General features: G+C 42.0%; 1 protein-coding gene across 4 annotated transcripts in view; it reads left to right on the top strand.

Annotated features, from left to right (window-relative positions):
• Window positions 1–27,238, top strand: part of SIN3A (SIN3 transcription regulator family member A) — a 74,574-nt gene that overhangs the window by 39,988 nt on the left and 7,348 nt on the right. For all 4 annotated transcript variants that reach the window (XM_045449028.1, XM_045449029.1, XM_045449027.1 and 1 more), the window contains 8 exons: window positions 34–150; window positions 2,913–3,151; window positions 4,729–4,912; window positions 6,299–6,872; window positions 9,418–9,587; window positions 13,305–13,478; window positions 20,908–21,000; window positions 21,897–21,991. In XM_045449028.1, coding sequence (XP_045304984.1) covers window positions 34–150; window positions 2,913–3,151; window positions 4,729–4,912; window positions 6,299–6,872; window positions 9,418–9,587; window positions 13,305–13,478; window positions 20,908–21,000; window positions 21,897–21,991 — 1,646 coding nt within the window. The remainder of the gene's footprint in view (window positions 1–33; window positions 151–2,912; window positions 3,152–4,728; window positions 4,913–6,298; window positions 6,873–9,417; window positions 9,588–13,304; window positions 13,479–20,907; window positions 21,001–21,896; window positions 21,992–27,238) is intronic.

The following is a 27,238-nucleotide window of genomic DNA, read 5'->3' on the forward strand; positions in this document are numbered from 1 at the left end:
GCTTGCCTTCAATTTCTCTTCCTTTACTCCAAGGTTTTAAATGATACGTGGGTTTCCTTCCCTTCCTGGTCTGAGGACTCCACCTTTGTTAGTTCCAAGAAAACCCAGTATGAAGAACATATCTATCGTTGTGAAGATGAACGCTTTGAGGTACAAGCTCCTTTATCATTTGGAGGTTGGGGAAATGGGAGGTGCTGAATGCTAAGCTATCTTAAATGTCTGTGAGGCTTGGCTTTTAAGACGGAAGAGCCAGAGGCTTGTATCCTTCAGTAGCAAATGCTTATTGTCGTATTTACCATGCTTTACAAGTTCGTCAAATATATTAGTAATGTTTTATGGCGAATGTGAGCTATCCAGGCCACTTTAACCTTTTGAGTAAAGTTATCCATTGATGGCTGTGTAATAATCCCTTGAATTTTTAACGGCCTTTTAAAAGTTACTGCGTTTTACAGGGTATCTAAAACAGTATCGTTTAAGGCTGTCTGGGTTGTCGTAAAGAGGTTGAATTATTTATTTTGAAGTGTGTATTGTTATTCTTAGCAGGTATCTTGATACAGTTATTAGCAAAGCAACTCTCCTGTGAGAACTGGAATTCTTCTCTCCTATCTATATCTGATTGATTTGGCTCCTTATGAAAGAAAGCAAATTAGGGCTTCATTTTAAAGTAGTTGGGAAGGGAAGAGCCCGAGTGAATAAGTGAGCTGATAGAGCCTCTGTACCAGCAAGTAGGAGTACTGAGAGTGTAAAAATGGCTAGTTCGCCGATCTCATCAATAGAAAAGGGACTGTTCATTGTGTTTAAAGAGGTAAAATGATGTGTATCCTATTTAATGCATTTCTTACTTAAAGTGACTGTCTCTGCTTATTCATATAGATAGAAGATAGCTTGCTCTTTTTTAAAATCCATATGATTTCACTCTGCCGGCCATCCCTCTTCATGCTTGATTTAGCTGTTTCTGGCATATTTTGAATGAACAGCCACATGTTGCTTGGCCTCTGGCCGGTGACTGGCCCCAGTGTTCATGAGGAGTTTCAACCTTTTGCATAAAGTGAAATCATGACAGATGCCATGGAAAGTTTTATCAGGCTGAAGAAAGCATTTCTTTGTTACCTGTGTTGAGTAAGGGTACATGATGAGTTAGAAAGCAGAGATTGGCATCTTCTTCTGACAGGGTGTTCCTATTCTCAAATGGTATGCCTGAAAAAGGCAACATCCTCATTTCCCATTTCTGATTATAGGCATGATGATGAAGGATTGGGGGCTAGTTTGCTGGAGCATTCCTTTATACCTCAGGATACGTTAGTGATCCTGTAGTGTAGACAACCCCCAAAGTTCAGTGGCTTGAAAAAACAGATCTATTTCTTGATCATGCTACATTGCATTAATGTTTAGTAGGGGATCCTGCTCATCAGAATTACTTCAGGGAACTAGGCTGACCAAGTGCTACCATCTTGAATATTGCCAATCACTAGAGGGAAAAGAGCTCAGGAGGGTCTTGCTCAGAAGTAGCAAACACTGCTTCAATTTACCTGCCCATACTCATTTGCCAGAACTAGTTAGATGGCCCTGTCTTTTCACAAGGGAGCCGGGAGGTTCAGTTCATCATTTGTCCATAATCAGAAGAGGGATCAGAAATTTTGTACAAAATTACTACCACAGTCCCTGAACTAGAAAATTTAGGGAGTACTTCTATAGACATTTGGTCATAGGGCCCTAAGATTGCTCGTTTACTTCATTTTCTGTTTCTCATTTAGAGAATCTTGTGTTAAGCCCAGGAAAAAAGTTAGCTCAAAGGTTGCCAGTTCTATCCTTAACCAGGTCTGGCTAGGCCCTTGCCACAAAGTAAGTTCCAGGAATTCCGTTAGAATTTAGATGGTTACCTACAGATACAACATTGAAGTCCGTTTTAAAAAAAATTTTTTTGTGTAACATTTATTTTTGAGAGACAGAGACAGAGCACAAGTGGGGCAGGGCAGAGAGAGAGGGAGACACAGAATCCGAAGAAAGCTTCAGGCTCCGAGCTGTCAGCCTAGGGCCCGATGCAGGGCGCAAACACACAAACCATGAGACCTGAGCCAAAGCTGGAAGCTTCACCCAACTGAGCCACCCATGCGCCACCCTTCCCCTCCCCCTTTTTTAATGTTGACTTATCTTTGAGAGAAAGAGAGAGACAGAGCACAAGTCAGGGAGGGGAGAGAGAGAGGGAGACAGAATCCGAAGCAGGCTCCAGGCTCTGAGCTGTTAGCACAGAGCCCAGTGCGGGGCTCAAAGTCACAACCACGGGATCACGACCTGAGCCAAAGTCAGATGCTCAACTGACTGAGCCACCCAGGTGCCCCAACATCGAAGTCCTTAAGGAATGATAGTCACTGCTCTTACTGGATGTAGAGCAAAGCTATTAAACATTTGAATATTTCAAGTTACCCTGAAGAACCTTACACCTAAGACTGATTTATCATCTTGAATGGTCTTCTGGGGATTGTTGTATTTTGTTTGTTTTGTTTTGTTTTATCATTTGTAACCGATCTTAGCAATCCAGAAAAGTTCAGAGGGATGGAAGTGTCGGTAAGGTTGCCCCCCTGTGTGATTCCTCTGGTCTGGGGTCAGTAGTCCTAAGGAAAGTGCACTGATGGTGTTAGAAGTAACAACTACCACTTATCTATCATTTGTTGCATGTTATGTGCCAGACCTTGCACTAAATCCTTTATGTGGATTGTATTGTTTAATCTAGAAAACCACCTTATGAGAGTAGGTGGTGTTATCCCTATTTTATTGGTAAGGAAATAGACTTTTGTGTGGCTGCTACAGCAGAGCTTAGGATTCACATCCAAGGAACTTGACTCCTTACTTCACACTCCTGACCGCTATTCTGTTCTGGTTTGGTCCTGAGCACACTTTGTCTTTTGCTTTAGCTTGATGTAGTTTTAGAGACCAATCTGGCAACGATCCGGGTTCTGGAAGCAATTCAGAAGAAGCTCTCTCGCTTGTCTGCTGAGGAACAAGCCAAATTTCGCTTGGACAACACCCTTGGGGGCACGTCGGAAGTTATTCATCGAAAAGCACTCCAGAGGATATATGCTGATAAAGCAGCTGACATCATTGACGGTCTGAGGAAGAACCCCTCCATCGCTGTCCCAATTGTCCTTAAAAGGTAACTGACTGAATGTGCCCTTTGTGCTTTAGTGTGCTTGATGACGGATTCAGTGTCCCATTAAATAAGGCCCTCATTTTCGACCTGGGTATTATCCCATGAGACCTCCATATCTCCCCAACCCTGGTTGTTGGAAGTCAGGTGCAGCTTGGGATAGTGGAACTTCTGTGAGACCAGCAGTAGAGAACAGACCTTGAAAGTCCATAGTGGAATGCTCTGTGTGTTTAAGGGAATATTTTGAAATACAGAAAAGGACAAAGAAAACAACCACCCACATTCCTGCCACTCAGTACTAACCATTTGTTAACACCTTTGTTTTTAGTAAGGAAAATCACTTTTTGTAAAATTTATATTTTATTTAAAAAGACTTACTAGCTCACCACTTTTTTTTTTTTTTTTTAATGTTTATTTACTTTTGAGAGAGGGAGAGACAGAGTGCAAGCTAGGGAGGGGCAGAGAGAAAGAGGGAGACACAAAATCCGGAGCAGGCTCCAGGCTCTGAGCTGTCAGCACGGAGCCTGACACGGGGCTCGAACTCACGAACCGTGAGATCATGTCCCTAATTGAAGCGGACGCTCAACCAACTGAGCCACCCAGGCGCCCCACTAGCTCACCACTTTTACCAAGAATGTCTTACTTTTTTTCTCCTGAAAAGCCTTCAGCCTCAAGTGTTGAGGGCTATTGTACTCACCTAGACCAGGCATCAAGGAGGAGGCCAGGGCTAGGGCTGAGCCCGGGCTCCTTCAAGTCCATGGCACTCTGGACCACAGTGTGAATCCCAGCTAACAGACGGGTCCTCTCTTAGTATCACCAGAAACGGTGGGAAGGGATTCTTGTCTGCTGCACAGTGTGCAAATGCCCAGATTTTATTGTGCCTCCCTAGCCCTCTCCTCAGGAGCCGGCCTAGGTGTTCCTCTTCTTGCCATGCCCATAGCATTTAACTTTTGGCTTTGAGATGTAGGGTATTCTTCAGCTCTAATGCTGGTTTTGATTTTCTTCTCCTCTCTACTGGAGTGCTCGGATCAGTCGTTGCCATCAGAAATTCCCAGACCATGTGCAGAGGAGCCTTCCAGTGCAAATGCAAGTTCTCTGCTCTGCACTTCTGCATTTATGTTAGTTAGCATAGCAAATGTTTGCAGAAGTCCTATAGCTTATTTTAGCTGGCCAAGAAAAAGCACCCCCCCTTTCAAGGGTATTCTATGGAATGCTGTTGAGAAATAAATTCTAGGTAAGATTTCTGAGTTTGGGACAAATTACTTCTTCAAAATAAGTCCTGGATGAGTAATTTCCTCGTGTAACAGTTTGAGCCTGGTTTGAATAACAGTATAACAATTTGAATAACAATATCCCAAGTTACCAATAATTATGACAGACCTATTGTATCTTCTGACTTTTGAAATAAAGTAAGTCTGGCATATTTCTCACCTCTAAACCCTTAGAGAGTAGGTCTTGTTATCTCTGTTTTACCGGTAAGAAAACAGAGTCTAGTAGAGCAGAGCCAGGATTCAAAGCCAAAGAGTTTAAGTCTCTCCCTTATAATTCCCATGTCTGGTTGTTTCTCCCCCCTCACCCCCCAGGTTGAAGATGAAAGAGGAAGAATGGCGGGAAGCTCAGAGAGGCTTTAACAAGGTGTGGAGAGAGCAGAATGAGAAGTACTACTTGAAGTCTCTGGACCACCAGGGCATCAACTTTAAACAGAATGACACCAAGGTCCTGAGGTCTAAGAGTTTACTCAACGAGATTGAGAGTATCTATGATGAGGTGAGCTGGAGGTTTCTACATCTGTGAGAGCATGGCTTTGATTCCTGGAAATTACATTTGTTACATGAAAGTGAGACCCTCCAAGACATGTTGATTCTTGCTTCGTAACTGTCACAGACTTCTCTGTTCCTGATTTTGCCATTTAATTCATTCATTCATTCGTTCATTTTTGAGAATGAGTGAGAGCGGGGAGGGGCAGAGGGAGAAGAGAGAGAATCTTAAGCAGGTTCCATGCCCAGCGGAGCCCAGTGCGGGGCTCAGTCTCACAACTGTTGAGATCATGACCTGAGCCAAGGTCGAGAGCCAAGACGCTTAAGTGACTGAGCCACCCAGGTGCCCCTTGATTCTGTCATTTTAAGTCTAAGCCTCACCTTTATGACTAAGTGGCTTTACTGGTTTCCCAGTTTAACATCCTGACTTCAGTCTGTGCCTGCCACCTCCCTCTTCCACTTGTCTTCCTGTCTTTCTCCCTCCAAATGATACCTTGTCTTCATTCATGTAACCCTTCTCAACTTTCCACAGGTGAAACACTGAGCCTTAATCCCCAGACGCTTTCTAATCTGTGTTTACTCAGCATACTTACCAGGAGTGTATATAGTAGTGGGAGCCAGGATACAGAGATGATTAAGAAATTAATCCTGCTTTCTTGGAGCTTACAGTCATGGGGGATGGATAGAAACATAAATACAGTGTGATTGAGCATTCCTAAAAGTTGTATGATCTTGAATTTAAAAAAAAAGTTTTATTATGAACATTTTAAAGTACATGAAAAGGGCGAAAGAGTGGTAAATGAGCTCTTAAATAAGCACCCCTGTTGGGTGCCTGCGTGGCTCAGTCGGTTGAGCATCTGACTTTGGTTTGGGTCATGATCTCACAGCTGGTGAGCTAAAGCCCCACGTCAGGCTCTGTGCTGACAGCTCCGAGCCTGGAGCCTGCTTCGGATTCTGTGTCTCTTCTCTTTCTGCCCTCCCCCACTCACATTCTGTCTCTGTCTCTTAAAAATAAATAAGCATTTTAAAAAATTAAAAAAAAAAAAGCATCCCTGTTTTGCCAGTTTTATCACATCTGTCACCTTCCACACTCCCACCCCAGATTGTAGACCTCTAGTCCTAGACCTCATGTTGTATCCTCCATATCCATAAACACTACTACAGAATTTTAAAAGATGGTCCCAGTTTTTTCCCATTGTCCCAGTAAGTCTTCGCAGTCTAGAAGATACCAATACCTTGGTGTCAGACCACATCTCTCACCTTATCTTTCTGTTTCTGGAAGTGTCCGGTTGGAAAATAATAGACACTGTGGTTGATAACGGCATGTACTGCTGGCACAGTCGCACAGCTCTGTTGACTGTTGTTGTGGTAATACTTTGCATTTCTCTCCTGTCAGAGGCAGGAGCAGGCTACAGAAGAAAATGCCGGTGTACCTGTTGGCCCACACCTCTCGCTTGCCTATGAAGACAAACAGATCCTGGAAGATGCCGCTGCTTTGATTATCCACCATGTGAAGAGGCAGACGGGCATTCAAAAGGAGGACAAGTATAAAATCAAGCAAATCATGCATCATTTCATTCCAGATCTGCTCTTTGCTCAGAGAGGTGATCTCTCGGATGTGGAGGAAGAGGAAGAAGAAGAGATGGATGTAGATGAAGCCACAGGGGCAGCTAAGAAGCACAATGGTGTTGGGGGCAGTCCCCCTAAGTCTAAGCTACTGTTTAGTAACACAGCAGCTCAGAAGTTAAGAGGGATGGATGAAGTATACAACCTCTTCTATGTTAATAACAACTGGTATATCTTTATGCGACTGCACCAGATTCTCTGCTTGCGGCTGCTGCGGATTTGTTCCCAAGCTGAAAGACAAATTGAAGAAGAAAACCGAGAGAGAGAGTGGGAACGGGAAGTGTTGGGCATAAAGCGAGACAAGAGTGACAGTCCTGCTATCCAGTTGCGTCTCAAAGAACCTAGTGAGTGCTTAGACTGTTGGTTTCTGGATGGTGTGAGGGGTTGGGGGCCTCAGAGCCAAATTAGATTTGGGACTGCTTTCTTTTATACATACAGCCTCAGAGCCTGACCAGGGTTCAGATCCTAGGTCTGCAATTTACTGGTCGTGTGACCTTACTTCAACTCCCCTTACCTGTTTACCTGTAAAATGGAGGCACTCCTTAATACCTTGTGGAGTTGTTGGGAGAATTGGGGAGAATATGCAAAGCACCCTCTGCAGGGCTTGGATCACAGATGCTCTCAGTGGTTCCTACTGTGGACACCTGGGCAGGGGGTGTCAGTTGCCATCAGTTTCCCAAATGGCAGCTCTCTGGGGTATTGCAGAATGTTTTAAAGGACAGGGTGGGACTAAAATGTCACAGTCGGTTCTGCTGCATGACGGAACATAAATTCCTAATTGTTCATGCCTGAGCCAGATGTGAATTTTCTCAGATATGTTTGGGCTAGACTTCTCTTTAGCCAATAGGGTTCATGGCTCATTCCTAATGAATAGAAATAGTTTATGGAAAGGAGATTGGAAGTCAAGAGATGGTGTGAGGCAGCAGACCATGAAGAACAGGAGTGCAGTTAGAGATCACAGGAAAAGGAAAATAAACATGGACTAAGGAAGCCTCTGTGTGCTTTACGGAATTCTCTGTTGCCTGCTTCTAGATAACTGTCCTGTTCGTAATTAGGTTCTTGAGCTGTAAGCCAAAAACTTTTCCGGGGAGCTTTTCTTCTGTGCCCTTGAAGAAATAGCCAGTTTATGGAATGAATTATCTTTAAGACTTTTTTTAATGTTTATTTTTGAGAGAGAGAAGAGTGCACAAGTAGGGGAGAGGCAGGGAGAGAGGGGGACAGAGGATCCAAAGTGGGCTCCGTGCTGACAGCAGAGAGCCTGTTGTGGGGCTTGAATTCACGAACTGTGAGATCGTGACCTGAGCCGAAGTCCGACGCTTAACCGACTGAGCCACACAGGCTCTTTTTTTTTTCTTAAGATTTTTTTTTTTAATGGAGTGAATTATCTTAAATTTTTTTTAGCTGTTGCTGATGTAAGTAGCCCATGTGTGGCCCTAACTTTCTGTTGAAGAAGAGCTCATAGAGATATTAATTTTAAAAGCCTTTGTCTGGATTAATCCTAGCTTGAGAGAGATCGCTTTTGGACCTCAGTGTGATGAATTCCATCTGCTTGGGTAGAAATGAGAGAGCAAATGGCCTAATCCTGGCTTGAACACTGACTTAACCTGGTTTGAAGCTTACATTGTGTCTTGAGTGGTAACACCAAGCCTCACACTGATCATAGCTTGTGGCCACAAGTCTCGCCTGTGCCCCTAGCTTTATTCTGGCATAAAAGCACCTGCACAGCAGTAGCACAGCCTGTGCCTGTGCTGTGGGTCTGAACAAGGTGAATTCTGTGATGAAAGTCTAGCCAGTTGCTTCTTTTCAACAGTTAATTGTTCTGTTTTGCATGGTCTTCAGTGAGCCATCACACTTCAGATAAATGGGGAAGGATTTAGTTTTTTGCTCTGCGCCTGTTTTCTCTGTATAAACTTTACAAATGGGTAACCAGATGTCAGTGACAAAGAGTTCTTGTGAATTTTTTTTCATTTTAGTGAACTTTTTGTTGAAGTGCAACATATGTACAGGAAAATCTACAAATCCAAACTGAATAGTGAATTTTTACAAAGTGAACACACCTGTGTAACCAGCACCTGGGTCAGGAAACAACATAACCGATACCCCAGTGGCCCCCTCATGCCACTGTCTTGATTGCTAGCACTGGAGATCAGTAAATGGGTCTTAAACAAGCTAAAGGCAGAGTACTTTCATGCTTCCTTTTGTACTCTGCAAGTTGCCAAATGTCTCTGTGACAACTGATAAGATTCCAGCTGCTGGTTGAAGTGATTCATGTGCAGCAAGTACAGATCATTTAATGCAATTTGTGAAGTACAACGTTGGGAATCCATTTTTAAACAAAAGGACTTTGACAAATGCAGATTACTTCATCATTCATAGGGGATTTAATTTGCACTCCTATTTTTCTGTTCCCGAGAGGTTTCCCAGGACTTGAGTGTGGCGCTGTCTGCCTTTTCTCATCTGCACTTGATGCTTCATTGAAATAGCTTTATGAGCAAGTGACCCGTGCGAGGAATGCTCTGTGCAGGCCGGGAGAGTAGGTTTCTCTCTCAGAAGGAGAGCCAACAACTGTTGAAGAAACTTCTTCCTTGGGATATTCTGCTCTCCTGAGGCAGAGCCCAGTCGTACTGTAATTTAGTGTCTTTCTAGCATGGACAGAGTGTCAGAGCCCCTGTTAAAGTTGCAGGGTCACTGTCCTCTGATAGCCAGCGCTGGCCATTGTAGCCACCTGTCAGATCTCATCTCTGCCTGCAGCAGATTTAGTGGGTATGTCTGAATACCTAGGGTTCGTTCTTTCAAATGCTCTTTAGGCCAGCTGTGGGATTTGCCTTGCCCTCTCTCCCAATCTTTTCGTAGCAGGGTAAGGCCTCACCTCTCCCATCTCTCCCACAGTGGATGTTGATGTAGAAGATTATTACCCAGCTTTCCTGGACATGGTGCGGAGCCTGCTAGATGGCAACATAGACTCGTCACAGTACGAAGATTCGCTGAGAGAGATGTTCACCATTCACGCCTACATTGCCTTCACCATGGACAAACTAATCCAGAGCATTGTCAGACAGGTGAGGGCACGGTGGAGGCTAGGTTTGGTGAGGGAAGAAGTCCTTACCTAAAGATGGATGAGGCAAAGAGGAAAGGCAAGATTTCGGTTGGAATTAAAAGGGCAGTTTGCGCATGTAATGATGTTTACAAATGTCTGGTTCTCTAGAGGAAAGGGGGAGGTTAATGTGATTACGGATTTCTCGTGTTAACAGAGTGGGAGTACTTCAGCCGCTAAATTGACTCCTTCGCTTTGCTCAGTATGCCCTCACAGTTGAATGAGTCTACAGCAGACCCGATGTTTTGCCCTGTTCTCACTGCCTGCCTATAGAGTGAGTGTTGGTACTGGCCCGGCTTTTACCTTGGCTCCCAGTGGGGGGCTCTCAGTGGGTAACTCCTCCTCTTCTGTAGGTGTTGGTTTAATTCTGTGTACTTTCCTCCTTTTAAGATTTAAAGTTCCTTTTGTGGGAAGGGTTTCATACAACATCTTCTATAATACTGTGCCCACCTCACTATCTGAGGTTCCATTTGAGTTGAATTTGTGGTTGGTTTTGTGGTTTGTTCCTGTGGCACCCTGGAACTTTGTAAATATGTTGTTCTTCACAGCAGTGATAATTTTATAGCAATTGGGTAGTCAGGTTTCCACTCTTTTGGCTTAAGGTCTGCATTGTGAAGGGCTCAGAATCTGTTGTTGGTGCACTGCTTTCTCTAAAGTGAAAACTTGTACAAAGAACATTCTGGAGTCCTTACTGCCACTATGGGGAGAGCGGGGTGGAAAGCTTGTGTTGCTCGGTACTTTCTTGGAGTGAAATGTGGAATCCTTTGCAAAGTACCCATGCCTTTGCCTTGATGTCGGAAGGACATGTTGGAAAGGTTCTGCACCCTTTCGCAGGATCTGCTCAGGGTCAAGGAAGAACACTTCACATAACTGAATCTTGGCATCTTCAGGAAGGTTGTCAGGTATACAGGCTTTTTCCTGAAAGTCAAAGATGTTAATAGGCCTTCCCATAAGGAGTCTGTATGGTGACTGAGCGAAATCATTACATGGGTGCCAACAGCTCTGGTCCTAATTTTGAGAGACTGATCTTTGTTAACACCTGAACGTATGTAAAGTAAAGCCTCCAGTTGTCATGTGCTTCTGTTGCTGGGTATTGCTGCTACGGCTGGAAGTAAGGTCTCCCACACTGCCAGCACAGCAATTTTAGAAATCCAGGAAAATTAACTTTTTATAAACCCGAGCTTGGTTTTTGAAACAATAGATATAATTAATCCATACATTAGAAGCACCTGGTTGCAATTTTGAGTCAGTAACACATAATGTCTAATCTTTTTAAGAAACAGGTTTTGTCCAGATACCCAAATCCAGTGTTTTTAAAACATATGTTCATGCTTCTCATCTTAACTCCTCAGTTGGAGGCATATCTTCTCTCATTCTCCCCATCTTGTTTGATGTTCTCCCAGAGATTATTCCTGACTGGAGGCAGAACATATATTTCAAGGTCAGGCCATACATTTATCTTTTCCAGACTACAGTTGATGCTTGAACAACAGGGCTTTGAATTTGAACTGCGCTGGTCCACTTCCATGCAGATTGTTTTCAATAAACACAGCATAATACTGTAAATGCATTTTCTCTTCCTTATGATTTTCTTAATAATACTTTTTCTCTAACTTACTTTTTTGTAAAGATGTATAGTGTATAATACATCTAACAAAAAATACTTGTTTATTAACTATTTAGGTTATTGGTAAGGCTTATTGGTCACTAGTAGACTATTAGTAGTTAGGTTTGGGGGGAGTCAGAAGTTATATGTGGATTTTCCACTGCATGGAGGGTTGGTGCCCCTAACCCTCACGTTGTTCAAGGATCTACTATGGTTTAATAGGGATTTGTCTTAACACAACAGGTGGTCTCACAGATAGCTAGTAGAGAACTCAGAAAATGGCCAATGTAGGGATTGGGCTGAGAATCTTTTTTTTTTTTTTTTTTTTTCTCTCCTGCATGCCTTCTTTCTGAACATCTACTTCATTCTCATGCTTTTCTCTGCAAATAGATATTTGGCCACGTACTCAAGGCTTCTCCAGCTCCCCTGGAGCTTTGGCTTGCTATGCCAGTGCCTCTGGCCCTAGCATCGACCTTTCCATGTAGATGCTCCTCTGTAAAATGTCTACCAAACATGTTCATTGTGTCATTTCAAATTAGCAGGAGAGAGAATCTGAGCAACCTAGCTTGGGAGTGTAAGCTGTCCAGTTGTCCCTGATTTTATAGGTCTGCCCTTTCCAAAAACTCTAGGAGGGGCCAAATATCCAAGAAGAGGGTGTGAATAGGGAGTCAGTGAGTTTACTTTTAGTAAGAAGGTCTTGAGCGGAAGTGTCTACGTGGTATGCACCATGCTTTAGATACACTTTTATTACACTGCTTTCCTCCTCCACCCGCCCCCTTAAACACTATATCTTAAGCTGCTCTCTCTGTTATCAGGTTATCATAGACATTATTTTAATGGTCACATTAGAATCCATTGTCTGGGCTAATTGTAATTCAGCCATCTCCAGTTGCTGGCCTTTCAACCACTGTCAAATCAGTCACCCTTCTGACCTTGCGCTGTGTCCATTTATCTACAAATACACATACTTGTCACTTAAGACTTTTTTAAATGTTAAAAATAAGTAGTTGTCATAGTTACTAGTGCTTCAAAAAGGATGTATCTTCCTAAAAATAGAATGGCTTAGTGGTTTTTGAGAATTTTAAAGTAAAATAGACAAAATGATAGTGCAGTTAACATCTCGCTTTTCTCTGCTTGTAGGTTTTTCACATTCTCTGGCATTTTTATGGGTAAAGTTTCATTTGAGGGGAATTTTTATTTCACAATAGAAAGATCATCATGACCTATGAGAATGGAAACTCTGAAAGGTTCAATTTTCTAGTCATTAGATAGTTTAAGAATGTAATCACAATAATTACCAGTAATCACTCATGATTGACCTGTGTTGAAATTGAGTTAATTAATAGTGTTTACAATTTAAGGACTGTATTTTTTATCAGATGTAGAAGCAGAAGTAACGTATTAGAATATCAGCGTAAGGGTCAGGAATCTTGAATATTAGTCCTAACACTCCTTCAACTGAGTGCCCTTGGGTAATTGATTCAGCAACCAATTCTCAACTACCTAATGAGTTTCCGACTTTGTGCTAGGGCTGGAAACATATAGACAGGGGTCTAGCTTTCATGGTTTACCAAGGCCCCTGACCTCACCTTGGCGCACAGTGAGTTTTCTCATCTAAAATGGACATTTGTCTCCACTGTAACTGGGTGTCCCTCTTCAGCCTGCTCCCCGGGCTGGTTGCATAGAGCAAATGAGAATGTGCGTGAAACCAAGTTGTAAACCGTAAAGAAGCACCATAAAAACAGCCATGAGATTTCTCTTTCATGTAACAATTTTTTTTTAATTTTTACATTTCCTTAGAACTTTAAATAAGCAGCATATTAACATGAACTGCCTATGCTTTTGCTTTTAAATACATAGAAAAGCTTTTTTCATGGCCCAGTGTTACTCTTGAAGGTTTAGGCTTAGTTATTCTCCAAGAATATAAAATACTGGTTCTGTGTGATTAATTTTCTAAAACTACCAACCAGAAGTCTTTTTAAGCTGACTGACTGGAACCATCAGAGGAAGGTTGACTGTATGACAAGGAGAAATATTTTCTTGGTTCACTGATAGCTTGCCTTTGCTTGATTTCAGCTGCAGCACATTGTGAGTGACGAGATCTGTGTACAGGTGACTGACCTTTACCTGGCAGAAAACAATAATGGGGCCACAGGAGGCCAGCTGAACACACAGACCTCCAGGAGTCTCCTGGAGTCAACGTATCAGCGGAAGGCTGAGCAACTCATGTCAGATGAGAATTGCTTTAAGGTGAGAGTTACTCATGGAGTCAAGGACCATGCTGGTGACAGCAGACATTGTTGGAACTGTCTCCACCAGAAATAAAAGCCATGCCAGGGTACTTTGATCCAATGATTCTACTCCTAGAACTACTTAGAGTTCCTATGAGCTCACTGGAGGGAATTTAAAAAAAAAAATGAAGGTAAAGTCTCCCTTGGATAGTCTGTTACTTCCCTACCTTTAAAAAAAATATTAGTTGGGGGTACCTGGGTGGCCCAGTCAGTTAAGCATCCAACTCTAATTTTTTTTTAATGTTTATTTATTTTTTGAGAGAGAGAGGGAGACGCAAAATCCAAACAGGCTCCAGGCTCTGAGCTGTCAGCACAGAGCCCAATCCAGGTCTCAAACTCAGAAACCACGAGATGATGACCTGAGCCGAAGTCGGGTGCTTAATCAACTGAGCCACCCCGGCGCCCCATCCAACTCTTGATTTCAGCTCAGGTCTTGATCTCAGGGTCATGAGTTCAAACCCCACATTGGGCTCCAACCTGGGAGTGAAGCCTACTCAAAAACAAAACAAAACAAAAACATTAGTTGTTGTGTGTGATTTTTACAGTTTTGTATTCTGCATTTTTCTCTTGTGAATATTTTTTCATAGTATAATGCTTTGTAAATATTATAATATTTTGTTTAAAAATGTTAACACAGTGGCGCCTGGGTGGTTTAGTTGGTTTAACCATCTGACTATTCGTTTCGTCTCAGGTCATGATCTCACAGTTTCGTGAGTTTGAGCCCCACATCGGGCTCTGTGCTGATGGTGCGGAGCCTGGTTGGGATTCTCTGTCTCCCTTCTCTCTGCCCGTCCCCAGTTCGTGCTGTCTCTGTCTCTCTCAAAATAAATAAATCTTAAAAAATAAAAAATAAAAAATAAAAATGTTAATACAAAGGGGCGCCTGGCTGGCTCAGTCTGAAAACCATGTAGCTCTTAATGTTTGTTTATTTTTTATAGAGAGTGTGCGAACAGGGGAGGGCAGAGAGAGAGGAAGACACAGAATCTGAAGTAGGCTCCAGGCTCTGAGCTTTCTGCACAGAGCTGGACTCAGGGCTTTGAACTCAAGAATCACGAGATCATGACCTGAGCCGAAGTTGGAAACTTAACCGACTGAGCCACCCAGGCTCCTCAGAGCACACAACTCTTGATCTCAGGGTCGTGAGTTGTAGCCCCATGTTGGGGGTAGAGATTACTAAAAAGAAAATAAATTTAATAAATAAATAAATATGTTAATACATGTAATCTGTGATCATTATAGAAAATACAGGAAATGTAGAGAAAAGAAAAAAGTTGTCACCTGTAGTGCTTCCCAGAAATAATTACTGATGACATTTCTAGACTCTATGCTTGGATTTAAAAGAGAGTATACTGGGCAAAATAATCTGTAACTTATTTTGCTCAGTTAGCAACACTAGGGTCTTTAGCATCTTTTCATGACGTTGATATTTCATCTTACAGAGAATTATGCCTGCCTCGTCGGGCATTTAGGTGGTTCCCATTTTTCCGTTACTCCACTGTTGTTGCTAGTTAAGAAAGCAAATAGTTGGAAACAGCCTTGATGTCCAACCCACTGTGGGAATGGATAATGGCAGCCTATTTTGTGAATGCTGGGTGGCACATTTTGCATCCCTTAAAAGTTAATTATAAATTATAAAAATACCGAAGCAAATAAAAGGAGACAAAAGTATGTGTATTATGATTGCAGCTATGTAATGAATATAGTATGGCTGAACAAAACTTGTATGTATTTACATAAGAAGGATGGTTTTGGTGGCCCAGAATAAGGTTTGTAGTTGGCTGAGCAGAGAGAGCTAACATATCCTTGTTGGATGTGTTACATGTGCTTTTATTTTACTTACTTATTTAAAGTTTATTTATTTATTTTTGAGAGAGAGAACAAGCAGGGGAGGGGGCAGAGAGAGAGGGAGACGCAGAATCGAAAGAAGGCTCCAGGCTCTGAGCTGTCAGCACAGAGCCCGAGGAGGGGCTCGAACTCATGAACTGTGAGATCATGACCTGAGCCAAAGTTGGACACTTAACAGACTGAGCCACCCAGGCACTCCCTGCGCACCCACCCCCCCCCCCCCCCCCCGCCATTTATTGTTTTGAAGTTTATCTATTTAGTTCGAGAGAGAGGAAGCCCATGTGAGTGGGGGAGGGGCAGAGAGAGAGAGAGAGAGAATGAGAATCCAAAGCAGGCTCCACACTGGCAGCACGGAGCCCTACATGGGGCTTGAACTCATGAAGCATCAGATTGTGACCTGAGCCGAAACCAAGAGTCAGACACAACCCACTGAGCCACCCTGGCGCCCCATGGATATATTCCATGTACTTTTAGGATCTGACCCCAAATCTTCCACCTAGTTGTCTGCTTTTACTTTCAGCTATTTCTTTAGTTTCTAATCTGTCACCTGTACTGTTTGCAGTACAGAAGAAATTTCCTAAGCTTTTCAGGATTGGTTTGTTTGTTTTCCAACGTTTTAAATCTATAAATGTTTAGTAGGAGTTTAGTGTGTGTTGTTTCCTGGTGAACAGAATTGCCATCCCCACCCACCGTGAGTTAACAATGGATTAAATTGTGTGGTGAAGGCCTACGAAGGAATAGGTAGAGTCACCCTACGGATAATAAGAACAGTTGTCAGAGTGGCAGAGGGAACAGCGGGAACGAAGGCTTCGTAACTAGAAAAATTATGCCATGACAGTGATCCTTTAAAATGTTCACACGGAAAATAAAATTGGATAGTATTAACATTAAGCTAAGCACAAGCAGCCCTTCAGATCTCCTGCCCACCTCTGACCCCCAGCCTCCTCTCCATTTTGTTTCTGTGTGCACTGTACACTGCTTTTTTTTATTTATTTATTTATTTATTTATTTAGTAAGTTTATTTTGAGAGAGAGAGAGAGAGAGCGCATGCACTTGGACGTGTGAGCAGAGGAGGGACAAAGAGGAAGAGAGAGAATCCCAGGCAGGCTCCACACTGAGCATGGAGCCTGACTCGGGGCTTGGTCTCACGACTGTGAGATCATGACGTGAGCCAAACTCAAGAGTCAGACACTTAACCAACTGAGCCATCCAGCTGCCTCTGTACACTGTTTTTCAAAAACTCAGCCATGTGTAGCTCTCTGTGTACCTGTTCAGACCATCTTCTGTGCCTTTATATGCATATGTATGTGTGTATATGTGGAAATACATATTACACTGCGTATTCTGCATCATGCTTTTTTCACTTAGTCTGGCTTAGAATTTCTCTGTTTTGGTTTATAGAAGTCTAGCTCAATTTTACAACTGCTTTGTCATACCTAAGAGTAAAAATGTATCATAGTTTTAAAAGATATTCCCTTCAGGGCAAACATTTAAACTATTTCCATTTTTTACTGTCTCAAATAGTGCTGCATCTTAGTGCTTATGTCCTAGTGTGCATGTGTTAGTCTTTGTCTAAGGTAGGGACAAAGAAATGAAATTACTGGGTCAAAGGATGTGCATATTTAAAAAAATTAAAAATGTACATATATTATACGTATTTTAAGTAGGCTCTACACCCAACATGGGGCCTGAACTCACGAACCTGAGATCAAGAGTCTCATGTTCTACCAGCTGAACAAGCCAGGCACCCCTAAATGTTAAATTTTAATGGATATCACCATTTTATTCTCCACAGCAACAAGCTATATATACTAGGGTACAGTTTCATAAGAGCATTTATTTTCCCATCCTTAGTCAACTCTGGGTATTATCAAACTTCTTTATTTTGGCCATTTGGATGGTTAGAAATTTATATATATATATATGTATTTTAATGTTATTTTTGAGAGGCAGAGAAAGAGAGACAGGGAGGAGGGAGAGAACACGAGCAGAGGAGGGACAGAGAAAGAGGGAGACAGAGAATATCCAAGCAGGCTCCGTGCTGTTAGCACGGAGCCTGACAAGAGGCTCAAGTTCACAAACCGTGAGATCACGACCTGAACCAAAATCAGCAGTCAGATGCTTAACCAACTGAGCCACCCAGGAGCCCCAGAAAATTGTTTTAATTCATATTTTCCTGTTTTCTGCCATTGCCCATTTCTTTTTCTGTGTATTGCCTGTTCATATCCTTCACCCTGGTTTTGGAAGGGGTGTAAAGTTATTTAAGTTTTATTTATATATTTTGAGAGGGAGAGAGAGAAAGAGGGAGAACATGAGGGAGGAGCAGAGAGAGAGAATCCCAAGCAGGCTCCACACACCCAGTGCAGAGCCCTACTCGGGGCTCAAACTCATGAACCATGAGATCATGATCTGAGCCAAAATCAAGAGTTGGCCATTTAAACTGACTGAGCCAAACATGGCAGCCCTCCCCTCTTTTTATGTACTTTTAAAAATAGGGTTTTCTCTGTTGTAGTTTTTCTGAAATGGATTGGTATTCCCCTATATCCTTCAGTGACCACCCGAGTGCCATTTCAGTGAAGTGAAATCTTTTTCAGCTCACTGAGGAGAAATTGTTTATTCTCACGGGGTATTGCCCATGTCTCTAGAATAGTACCTTGGTAGTTACCTTAGTTTTTTTTTTTTTCCTTTCTTTTTTTTTTTTAATGTTACTTTTGAGAGAGAGTGGGGAGACAGGATCTGAAGCAGGCTCCGTCCTGTAATCACAGAGCCCAACGAGGGGCTCGAATCCACAAACCATGAGATGATAACCTGAGCCGAAGTCATATGCCTAACCGACTGAGCCACCCAGGTGCCCCAGTAGTTACCTTAGTTTTAATGTAAATAATAGCTCTTTTATTTTTTTTTAAATATTTTTTTAATGTTTATTTTTGAGAGAGAGAGATCCACGGAGAGGGAGAGGGGAGGGAGACACAGAATCTGAAACAGGCTCCAGACTTCGAGCTGTCAGCACAGAGCCTGATGCCAGGCTCAAACCCACAAACCGAGAGATTGTGACCTGAGCCGGTTAGATGCTTAACCAGCTGAGCCACCCAGGTGCCCCATAAATATAGCTCTTTATATTCCTGTTTCCTTTACTAAATTGGGCTCCTCCAAGCTAGAAACTGTGTTCTCTTCTATAGGTGCCTGAGGATACACATTAAGTGACCACATGTTGGGTGACTGAAGTATAGAATATTGGTGAAGGAGGTGTGTAGAATGAGGGTCCAAATGAGGATCCTCAGCCATACTAAGTAAAAGGTGTGAAGTTTCTTGTGGTTGGTAAGCGGTAAAGCATTTTTAGGGACTAAATGTCCCACTGGATTTGAGCTTTCAGGAAGATCAGTATGGTAGCCCTGAGAAAGTAGGAGTGGAGAAACCAGAGGTATGTTTACAACTGTAGGTAGTTACCGTTTGGGTTATGGATGTGGGCAGTCAGATAATGAAGCTAGTCAAGAACTGGGGAGTGGTTGCAGAGTGCAGAGAGCCAGGGTAAACACCTGGTAAAGGGCCTAAGAAGACAGGTGGCAGGTGGAGGAGCCTGTTGAGGTGAAATGAAGTTCAGTTTCAAGTAGAGAGGAGATGGTCTTAGTATTGTTTCAAAGGGTGAGTTCGTTAAGAAGTAGAACAAATCTTGATACTCTAGGTCATCCTAGATTAGGGTGTTGGTGGGGAGCAAACTCCTAGGGGCAGTGTTTTTGAAATGTTTTAGAGATAACTGTGGTTTTATATTTATGTTGCGTGTATTATGTTCCTGTCATGTTCTAAATTTTACTAGTGGATAGGAATTTTTTTTTTTAATGTTTATTTATTCTTGAGAGAGAAAGAGAGCATGAGCAGGGGAGGGGCAGAGAGAAAGGGACAGAGTCTGAAGCAGGCTCCAGGCTCTGAGCTGTCAGCACAGAGCCCTACGTGGGGTTCGAACTCACGACCCATGAGGCCATGACCTGAGCCAAAGTCAGGGGCTTAACTGACTGAGCCACGCAGGTGCCCCTGATAGGGATTTTTTTTTTTTTTTTTTTTTAATCTGTTTTGCGAGAGAGAGTGCTCACCTGTGCTCTCTCTTCTCTCTCTCTTGCGTGCACACACACGCTCTCTCTCTCTCTCAAAATAGACTTTAAAAAGGAAAAAAAAAAAGTCAGACACTTAACCAACTGAGCCCCCTGGGTGCTCCACAGATAGGAGTTTTTAAAGCTGCTTTGGAAGAGCACTGGGAATCAGAACTGGCTTCTGGTCCTGTTTGTTTACTGGCTGTGTGGCCTTGAGAAGTCAGAACTCTGAACTTTAGGTTTTTCCCTGTGTAAAATGAAGAAGGTTGAAATAAATGATTCTCAAGCTTCCTTATGTGCTCTGCTCTTCTCCTGGTGATTTGGACAGTGAGCTTGTCTGCAGCAAGCCTTTAGGGTAAGGGCATTGAGAGTCTTGGGATTCTGACGGGGAGATCCCATGTGCCACCACCATTTCATAGTTCTTTTGTGCAAAATACGACTTTTTTTTTGCCCCTATCAGTGTATTGCTTTTAAATATGAATTTTTAAGGGGCACCTGAGTGACTCCGTCGGTTAAGCATCTATGACTTTGGCTCAGATCATGATCTCATGGTTTGTGAGTTTGAGTCCTGCAGCGGGCTCTATGCTGACAGTGTGGAGCCTGCTTCAGATTCTGTCTCTCTCTCTCTGCCTTTCCCAGATTCATGCTCATGTGTTCTCTCTCTCAGAAATAAAGTTTGCAGAACTCAGAATATTAAGAACCTCAAATATGATTGATACCATTACAGCAGATCACTTATTAATATGTTGAAGTTTTGTGTTCCTTACACCACAGAGTTTGTGATGCTTTGGATGGTCTTTTTATTTTTTTCTTAGATTTTATTTTTAAGTAATCTCTACACCCAACCTGGGGCTCAAACTCACAATCCCAAGATCAAGAGTCACATGCTCCACTGACTGAGCCAGCCAGGCACCTCCTTCGGGAGTCTTTACCGCTGTAAAAATGTGATTGCTGCTCTCTGTTGGGTTTGCTGTTTTCCACTTCACTTTCTGTTAGAAGTTTCCCTCCCTCCCTTCCTTCCTTTCTGTTTCATTTTTCTTTTCTTCTCTTTCTTTAATGCTAGAGGGTCATTAACATCTTTGTATTGTGTTCCAGAAATGGGATTATCAGGTGAAATGGCATTGATGTTTTACGGATCTGGCTTTATGCTATATTTCTTTCTAACGAACAAAATAATTTTAAAGCATTCTTGACATTGACTATTGTTTTAGCTAATATAAGAGGTATGAAACGTGGAATGATACTTTTTGCTCTAACCTTTCATTTTGCTGGTAGCAAGATTGGACTTTTGCCTTTTTTATCATCTGCCTCCTAAGCTTTGGAGTGTCTGCCTCATCCCTTCAATCAGAGCAAAGTTTTATAAGTTTATTGCCTCCCTACCTCCCAACCCTTGAGCAGCTAGATTATTACAGCTTTGGAGATGGTCTTTTAGTTTACACCCTGGTTTCTTATTTGCAGCTTATGTTTATTCAGAGCCAAGGCCAGGTTCAGCTGACCATTGAGCTCCTGGACACAGAAGAGGAGAACTCGGATGACCCTGTAGAAGCAGAGGTATGGACAAGTATATTACAGAAACCGTGTGCTTAGAGGGCCGTCACGTCCTGAGGCTCTGCCTAGGGATGATCTTCTAGAAGGCCAAGACAGCCTCAGACCTGTTAAGGGTCAGAACCTGATGCCTGAAGTATAGGCCAGTTCAGCAGAAGAGAAGGGGGCTGCCTGGAGGTAGATACTTAGGGTTGATGGCAGTCTCATCTAGCTGTCAGTAAATCCATCTCTCAGGAAATGTCCTGTTTGGCAGCTTTCCTGTTTTTCTTTTAAAGTATAAGAAACAACAAATGAGGTGCCATCTGCCTGGTATCATCCTGACTCTGTGTCATGTTTACTTTTTATTGGGCTAGGTGAAGCCAGGAGCTCTCAAGCCTGCAGAGTGGGTAGAGTGAGTTGGTTATCCTAGCTGGGCCTGGCAGGTAATGTTAATGAGAGATGCAAGCCATGCGTATGATGTTGAGATAGGGAAGGGAGATTGTTGTTCTGTGGGAATATTGGTTCCTGGGTGCCAAATCTTTGGGAAAAAAAAAAAATTTGAGATGCCAGAAGGCCAGATTGTAATGTGAAAGATCCCGATTTTCAAACATTTGCCACTGTATATTTTGTTCTTTAACAAAATCCTCTGTGGTGAAATAAAACTTGTCAGTGAGCCAGTTTCTACGCATTTATGACTTCTGGTAACTTTTAAGTATCTCAGACAAACTTTGGGTTTGTTATATACCAGAATTTTGAAGCTGTGTGTCAATACGTACCAGCATGTCACTATGGCAAGATTTTTTTGATCTTAAAACTTAAGGATTTCTGACATGTTAGTGGTAGAATTTGCTAGAATACCTGAGGAGGGTGGAGTCCAGTTTTTGTGCTCTCTCTCCACCCCCATTTTGTGTTTATAATCCTAGCGTTGGTCAGACTATGTGGAGCGATACATGAACTCTGATACTACCTCTCCTGAGCTGCGTGAGCATCTGGCACGGAAACCAGTATTTCTCCCGAGGTGAGTGAACGAAGTCACAGGTTGGCAATATGTACTGGTACACGGCTGAGGAATGGAGAGTGAAATGGCTTTCAGATCCTTGGTTTTCACTCACTTCATTGCTCTGTCTGCTGGACAGCAGGGACACTGAGGACACTAATTCAAGGTTTCTATGGCTGTTACACCATGAGCTTACCTGGAGCATGTGCCAAAGAAGCATCAGAGAAGTGAGAGTTTTAGAGATGTAGCAGTAATTTGCCTATGTCGGATAGGACTGTGTGTCGGAGTCTCCAAGTTTTGATGATTCACTAGAAAGACTCAAGGACTCCACGTGTGGTCATATTCCCAGTGATGATTTATTATGGCAAAAGCATGCAGAGCTAAATCAGCAAGGGGGAAAGGCGTCTGTGACAAAATTCAAGGAAGCCAGGCGCAAGCCTCCAAGAGTCCTCTTCCATTGTAGCCACACGGGACGCTCTTAATTCCTCCAGCAGCAAATTATGACGATATGTTTGAAACGCTGTCTACCAGCGGAGGCTCATTAGGAGACTCAGTGCCAAGGTTTTTTATTGGCTGCTAGTCATATAGGCCAGACTCCCAGAAAGAAAGCAGGTTTTCAGCATAAACGAAACAGCTGGGGTACAGTGAACCACTTTTATTGTTTAGGGAATAGCGGAAGCTCTCCCCAGATTCAAGATTCCAGAACCCAAGCAAGGGACAACCTTGAAAGTGGGGCTTTCAAAAGATAGCAGTCTTACCAAAAATAGTAAAATACCTAGGAATAAATGTAACTAAATAGATGAAAGAGCTGTATTCTGAAAACTATAAAACACTGATGAAAGAAATTGAAGAAGACACAAAGAAATGGAAAGATATTCCATGCTCACAGATTGGAAGGACAAATATTGTTAAAGTGTCTATACTGCAGCAATCTACAGATTTAATGCAACCTCTGTCAAACTACTACCAGCATTTTTCACAGAACTAGAACAAAAAAAATCCTTGAATTTGTACAGAATCAACAAAAGACCCAAGTAGCCAAAGCAGTTTTGAAAAAGAAAAGCAAAGCTAGAGGCCTCGTAATTCCAGACTTCAAGTTCTATTACAAAGCTATAGGCATCAAAATAGTATGGTACTGGCACAAAAATAGACAAATAGATCAGTGGACAGAATAGAAAACCCAGTAATAAATCCATGATTATATGGTCAATTAATCTTCAACAAAGAAAGAATGCACAATGGGAAAAAGTCTCTTCAACAAGTGGTGTTGAATATTGGACAGCAACATGACAAAGAATGAAACTGGACCACTTTCTTACACTATATACAAAAGCAAATTTGAAATGGATTTCAGACCTACCCTGAGACCTGAAACCATAAAAATCCTATAAGAGAACACAGGCAGTAAATTCTCTGGCATGGACCATAGCAACACTTTTCTAGATATGTCTCATGAGGCAAGGGAAATAAAAAGAAAAACTATTGGGACTATACCAAAATAAAAAGCTTCTGCACAGTGAAGGAAATAATCCACAAAACTCAAAGGCAACCTACAGAATGGGAGAAGATATTTGCAAAGGACATATCTGGTAAAGGATTAGTATCGAGAGTATATTAGGAACTTGCATAACTCAGCACCTAAAAAACAAATAATTCAGGGGTGCCTGAGTGACTCAGTTGGTTAAGCATCCAACTCTTGATATGGACTCAGATCATGATCTCACAGTTTGTGAGATTGAGGCCCGTGTCGGTCTCTGCACTGATAGCATGGAGCCTGCTTGGGATTCTCTCTCTGCTTCTCTTCTGCTTGCACGCCGCGCTCTCTCTCTCTCTCTCTCTCTCTCTCTCTCTCACTCACTCAAAATAAATAAACTTAAAATAAACCTACAAATAATCCAGTTAAAAATGAGCAGAAGACATGAATAGACATTTCTCCAGAGAAGACATACAGAAGGCCAACAGACACATGAAAAGATGCTCAACATCACTGATCGTCAGGGAAATGCACATTAAAATTACAATGACATATCACCTCACATCTGTCAGAATGGCTAAAATCAACAACACAAGAAACAACAGGTATTGGCGAGGATGTGGAGAAAAAAGAACCCTCATGCGGTGTTGGTAGGAATGCAAACTGATGCAGCCACTATGGAAAACAGTATGAAGTTACCTCTAAAAGTTAAACATAGAACTACCTTACAATCCAGTAATTGTGCTACTAGGTATTTACCCAAAGAATGCAAAAACAATCAAAGGAGTACATGCAGCCCTATGTTTATTGCAGCATTATTTACAAGAGCCAAGATCTGGAAGCAGCCCAATTGCCCATTGATAAATGAGTGGATAAAGAAAAGATGTGGTATAAGTGTACAACAGATTATTATTTAGCCACAAGAAAGAGTGAAATCCTGTCATTTTCAATGACATGGATGGAGCTAGAAAGTATTACGCTAAGTGAAGGACGTCGTTCAGAGAAAGACAGATACCATAGGATTTCACTCATGTGGAATTTAAGGAACAAATGACCAAAGGGAAAAAAAAAGACAAACCAAGAAATAAACTCTCAAATATAGAGAACAAACTGATGGTTATGTGAGTGGGGAGGGGTGGGTGGATTGGGTGAAACAGGTGATAGGGATTAAGGAGTACACTTGTCATGATGCGCACAGAGTGTTATATGGAATTGTTGAGTCACTGTTAGTGATGCGCTATTAGTGATTAGTTCACTAATAGTGAACTATTAGTTGCAGTACACCTGCAGCTAATACAACCCTGTATGTTACCTACACCAGAATTAAGGTTGAAAAATAGTAAGAAAGTAGAGCTCTCTTCTGATGATGATAGGAAAAAACTCAAAGATAGAAGTCTTAGGCCTGCTGCATTCACTCCAGAATTTTTAAAAATCTCCCTATTTATGGGCAAAGCATATTGTTGGTCTTCTTTCTGAGGATGAAAGTGGAGTTTCAGAAGTAGAAAAGAGGTTTTGCTGTAGTAGAGTGACTCTCTTCCTTCCCAAGAGCTTGGAATTGAAATCTCACATCTTACATTTCCAGAAATGTATTATCCCAATACAGACGATCCCCGACTTATGATAGTTTGTCTTAAATGATAGGACTTTACAATGATGTGAAAGCGATACACACTCAATAGAAACCATACTTCAAATTTTGAATTTGGGTCTTTTCCCAGGCTAGTGATCTGTGGTACGACCCTCTCAAGATGCTGGGCAGGGGCTGCAGCTCCCAGTCCGCCTCATGATGACTGGGAGGAGGGTCAAGAATTGATAACAACCTTTCTGTACCCATACAATCACTTTGTTTTCATTTTCTTTCTTTCTTTTTAATGTTTGTTCATTTTTGAAAGAGAGAACGTGAGTGGGGGAGGGGCAGAGAGTGAGGGAGACAGAGGATGTGAAGGAGACTCTGTGCTGACAGCAGAGAGCCCAGTGCGGGGCTCAAACTCAAGAATCATGAGATCGTGACCTGAGCCGAAGTCGGACACTCAACCGACTGAGCCACCCAGGCGCCCCTGTTTTCATTTTCTTTACAGTAGTCAATAAATTACATGAGTCATGTAACACTTCATTATAAAATAGGCTTTGTGTTAGATGATCTTGCCCAAATGTAGGCTAAAGTAAGTGTTCTGAGCACTTTAAAGTGGGCTAGGCCAAATTATGATGTTTAGTAGGTTTAGGCTTATAAAATGCATTTTTGACATACAGTATTTTCAACTACTTATCAGGATGTAGCCCCTAAGTCCAGGAAGATGTGTGTTATTAGACTTAGTCCTAAATAAAACATGGAAAAGGGTGTGAGCAGAAGGGCCCCGCCAGGCTCTTCCATTCATTGATTCATTCAGCAGACTTCGAGAGTTGTTCTGTGCCAGGCCACTCTTCAACAAAACAGACTTAGTCTCCATGTTTATGAAATAGTACAATAAACATATCATGTATTTCTCACAGGTCAGCCAAATTTTTTACACTTGATCTTAGCCAAAAGGCCGAGAAGCGATCAGCCAAATTTTTTAAATATTTGTAACCTGTATTGTAGAGGGTATGTGGAAGGAAAGCACTTTCATACACTGTGGGCGGGGTGGGGGGTGGAATATGAATTGATAGAATCATTCTGGAGTCAGGGCAGATAAATTGTATGGGACCTTTACCCTATAACTTTGGTTTCTAATAATTTGCCTTACAGCTATTCTAGCTAAGGTTTTCAGTGAGACCTATATTCTTAGAAAAGGAATATCCCAAAAATCTTTTGTTTATGTGGATTATATTTAGTAATATTTATGTTCAAAATTAGAACAGAAATATTTAAAATGTTATTTAAAAAATATTAAATCCATTATATATTATCATAAATAACATTTTAATGATGGGGCACCTGGGTGGCTCAGTCGGTTGAATGTCCAACTTAGGCTCAGGTCATGATCTCACAGTTTGTGGGTTTAAGCCCAGTGTCGGGCTCTGTGCTGACAGCTCAGAACCTGGAGCCTGCTTCAGATTCTGTGTCTCCCTCTCTCTCTCTCTCTCTCTCTGCCCCTCCCCAGCTCGTGCACGAGCTGAAATAAAGAATTTGTTCTCGGGGCGCCTGGGTGGCGCAGTCGGTTAAGCGTCCAACTTCAGCCAGGTCACGATCTCGCGGTCCGTGAGTTCGAGCCCCGCGTCGGGCTCTGGGCTGATGGCTCAGAGCCTGGAGCCTGTTTCCGATTCTGTGTCTCCCTCTCTCTCTGCCCCTCCCCCGTTCATGCTCTGTCTCTCTCTGTCCCAAAAATAAATAAACGTTGAAAAAAAAAAAATTAAAAAAAAAAAAAAAAAAGAATTTGTTCTCTCTCAGAAATAAATAATTTTTAAAAATTAAAAAAAATATATTTTAATGAAAAGCGATTTTAAAACAAAAATTAGTACAAATAGTGGCATTGCTTTCCATTTTTCCAAATCTGTTTCATGTCAGATTTAATAAAAAAACAGCTGGTTTCTCATCTCTGCTTTTATATTCAATCTGTTGCACTATGTTGTTAGGTTGAAATATGTGAAGAAAATGTGGCCTTACTCAGATATGTAGCTGGAAAAAAGTATTTTCATATGCTTTCAGGTAATTGTGGATATTCTTTGACATGACATCAAAACTCTTCCAAGTGGTAGTTTCTTAAAGGTTAGTTGCAGTATCAGTGAAAATATCAATGAGTTTTTCATACAGTTAGGTCAGAATCTGTGGGTTTACCTTGTACTTTGAATGAATCTTTTTTCATGCATGATTTTTT

This window comes from Leopardus geoffroyi, chromosome B3 (genome assembly GCF_018350155.1).
Source record: "Leopardus geoffroyi isolate Oge1 chromosome B3, O.geoffroyi_Oge1_pat1.0, whole genome shotgun sequence".
NCBI classification, from domain to species: Eukaryota; Metazoa; Chordata; class Mammalia; order Carnivora; family Felidae; genus Leopardus; species Leopardus geoffroyi.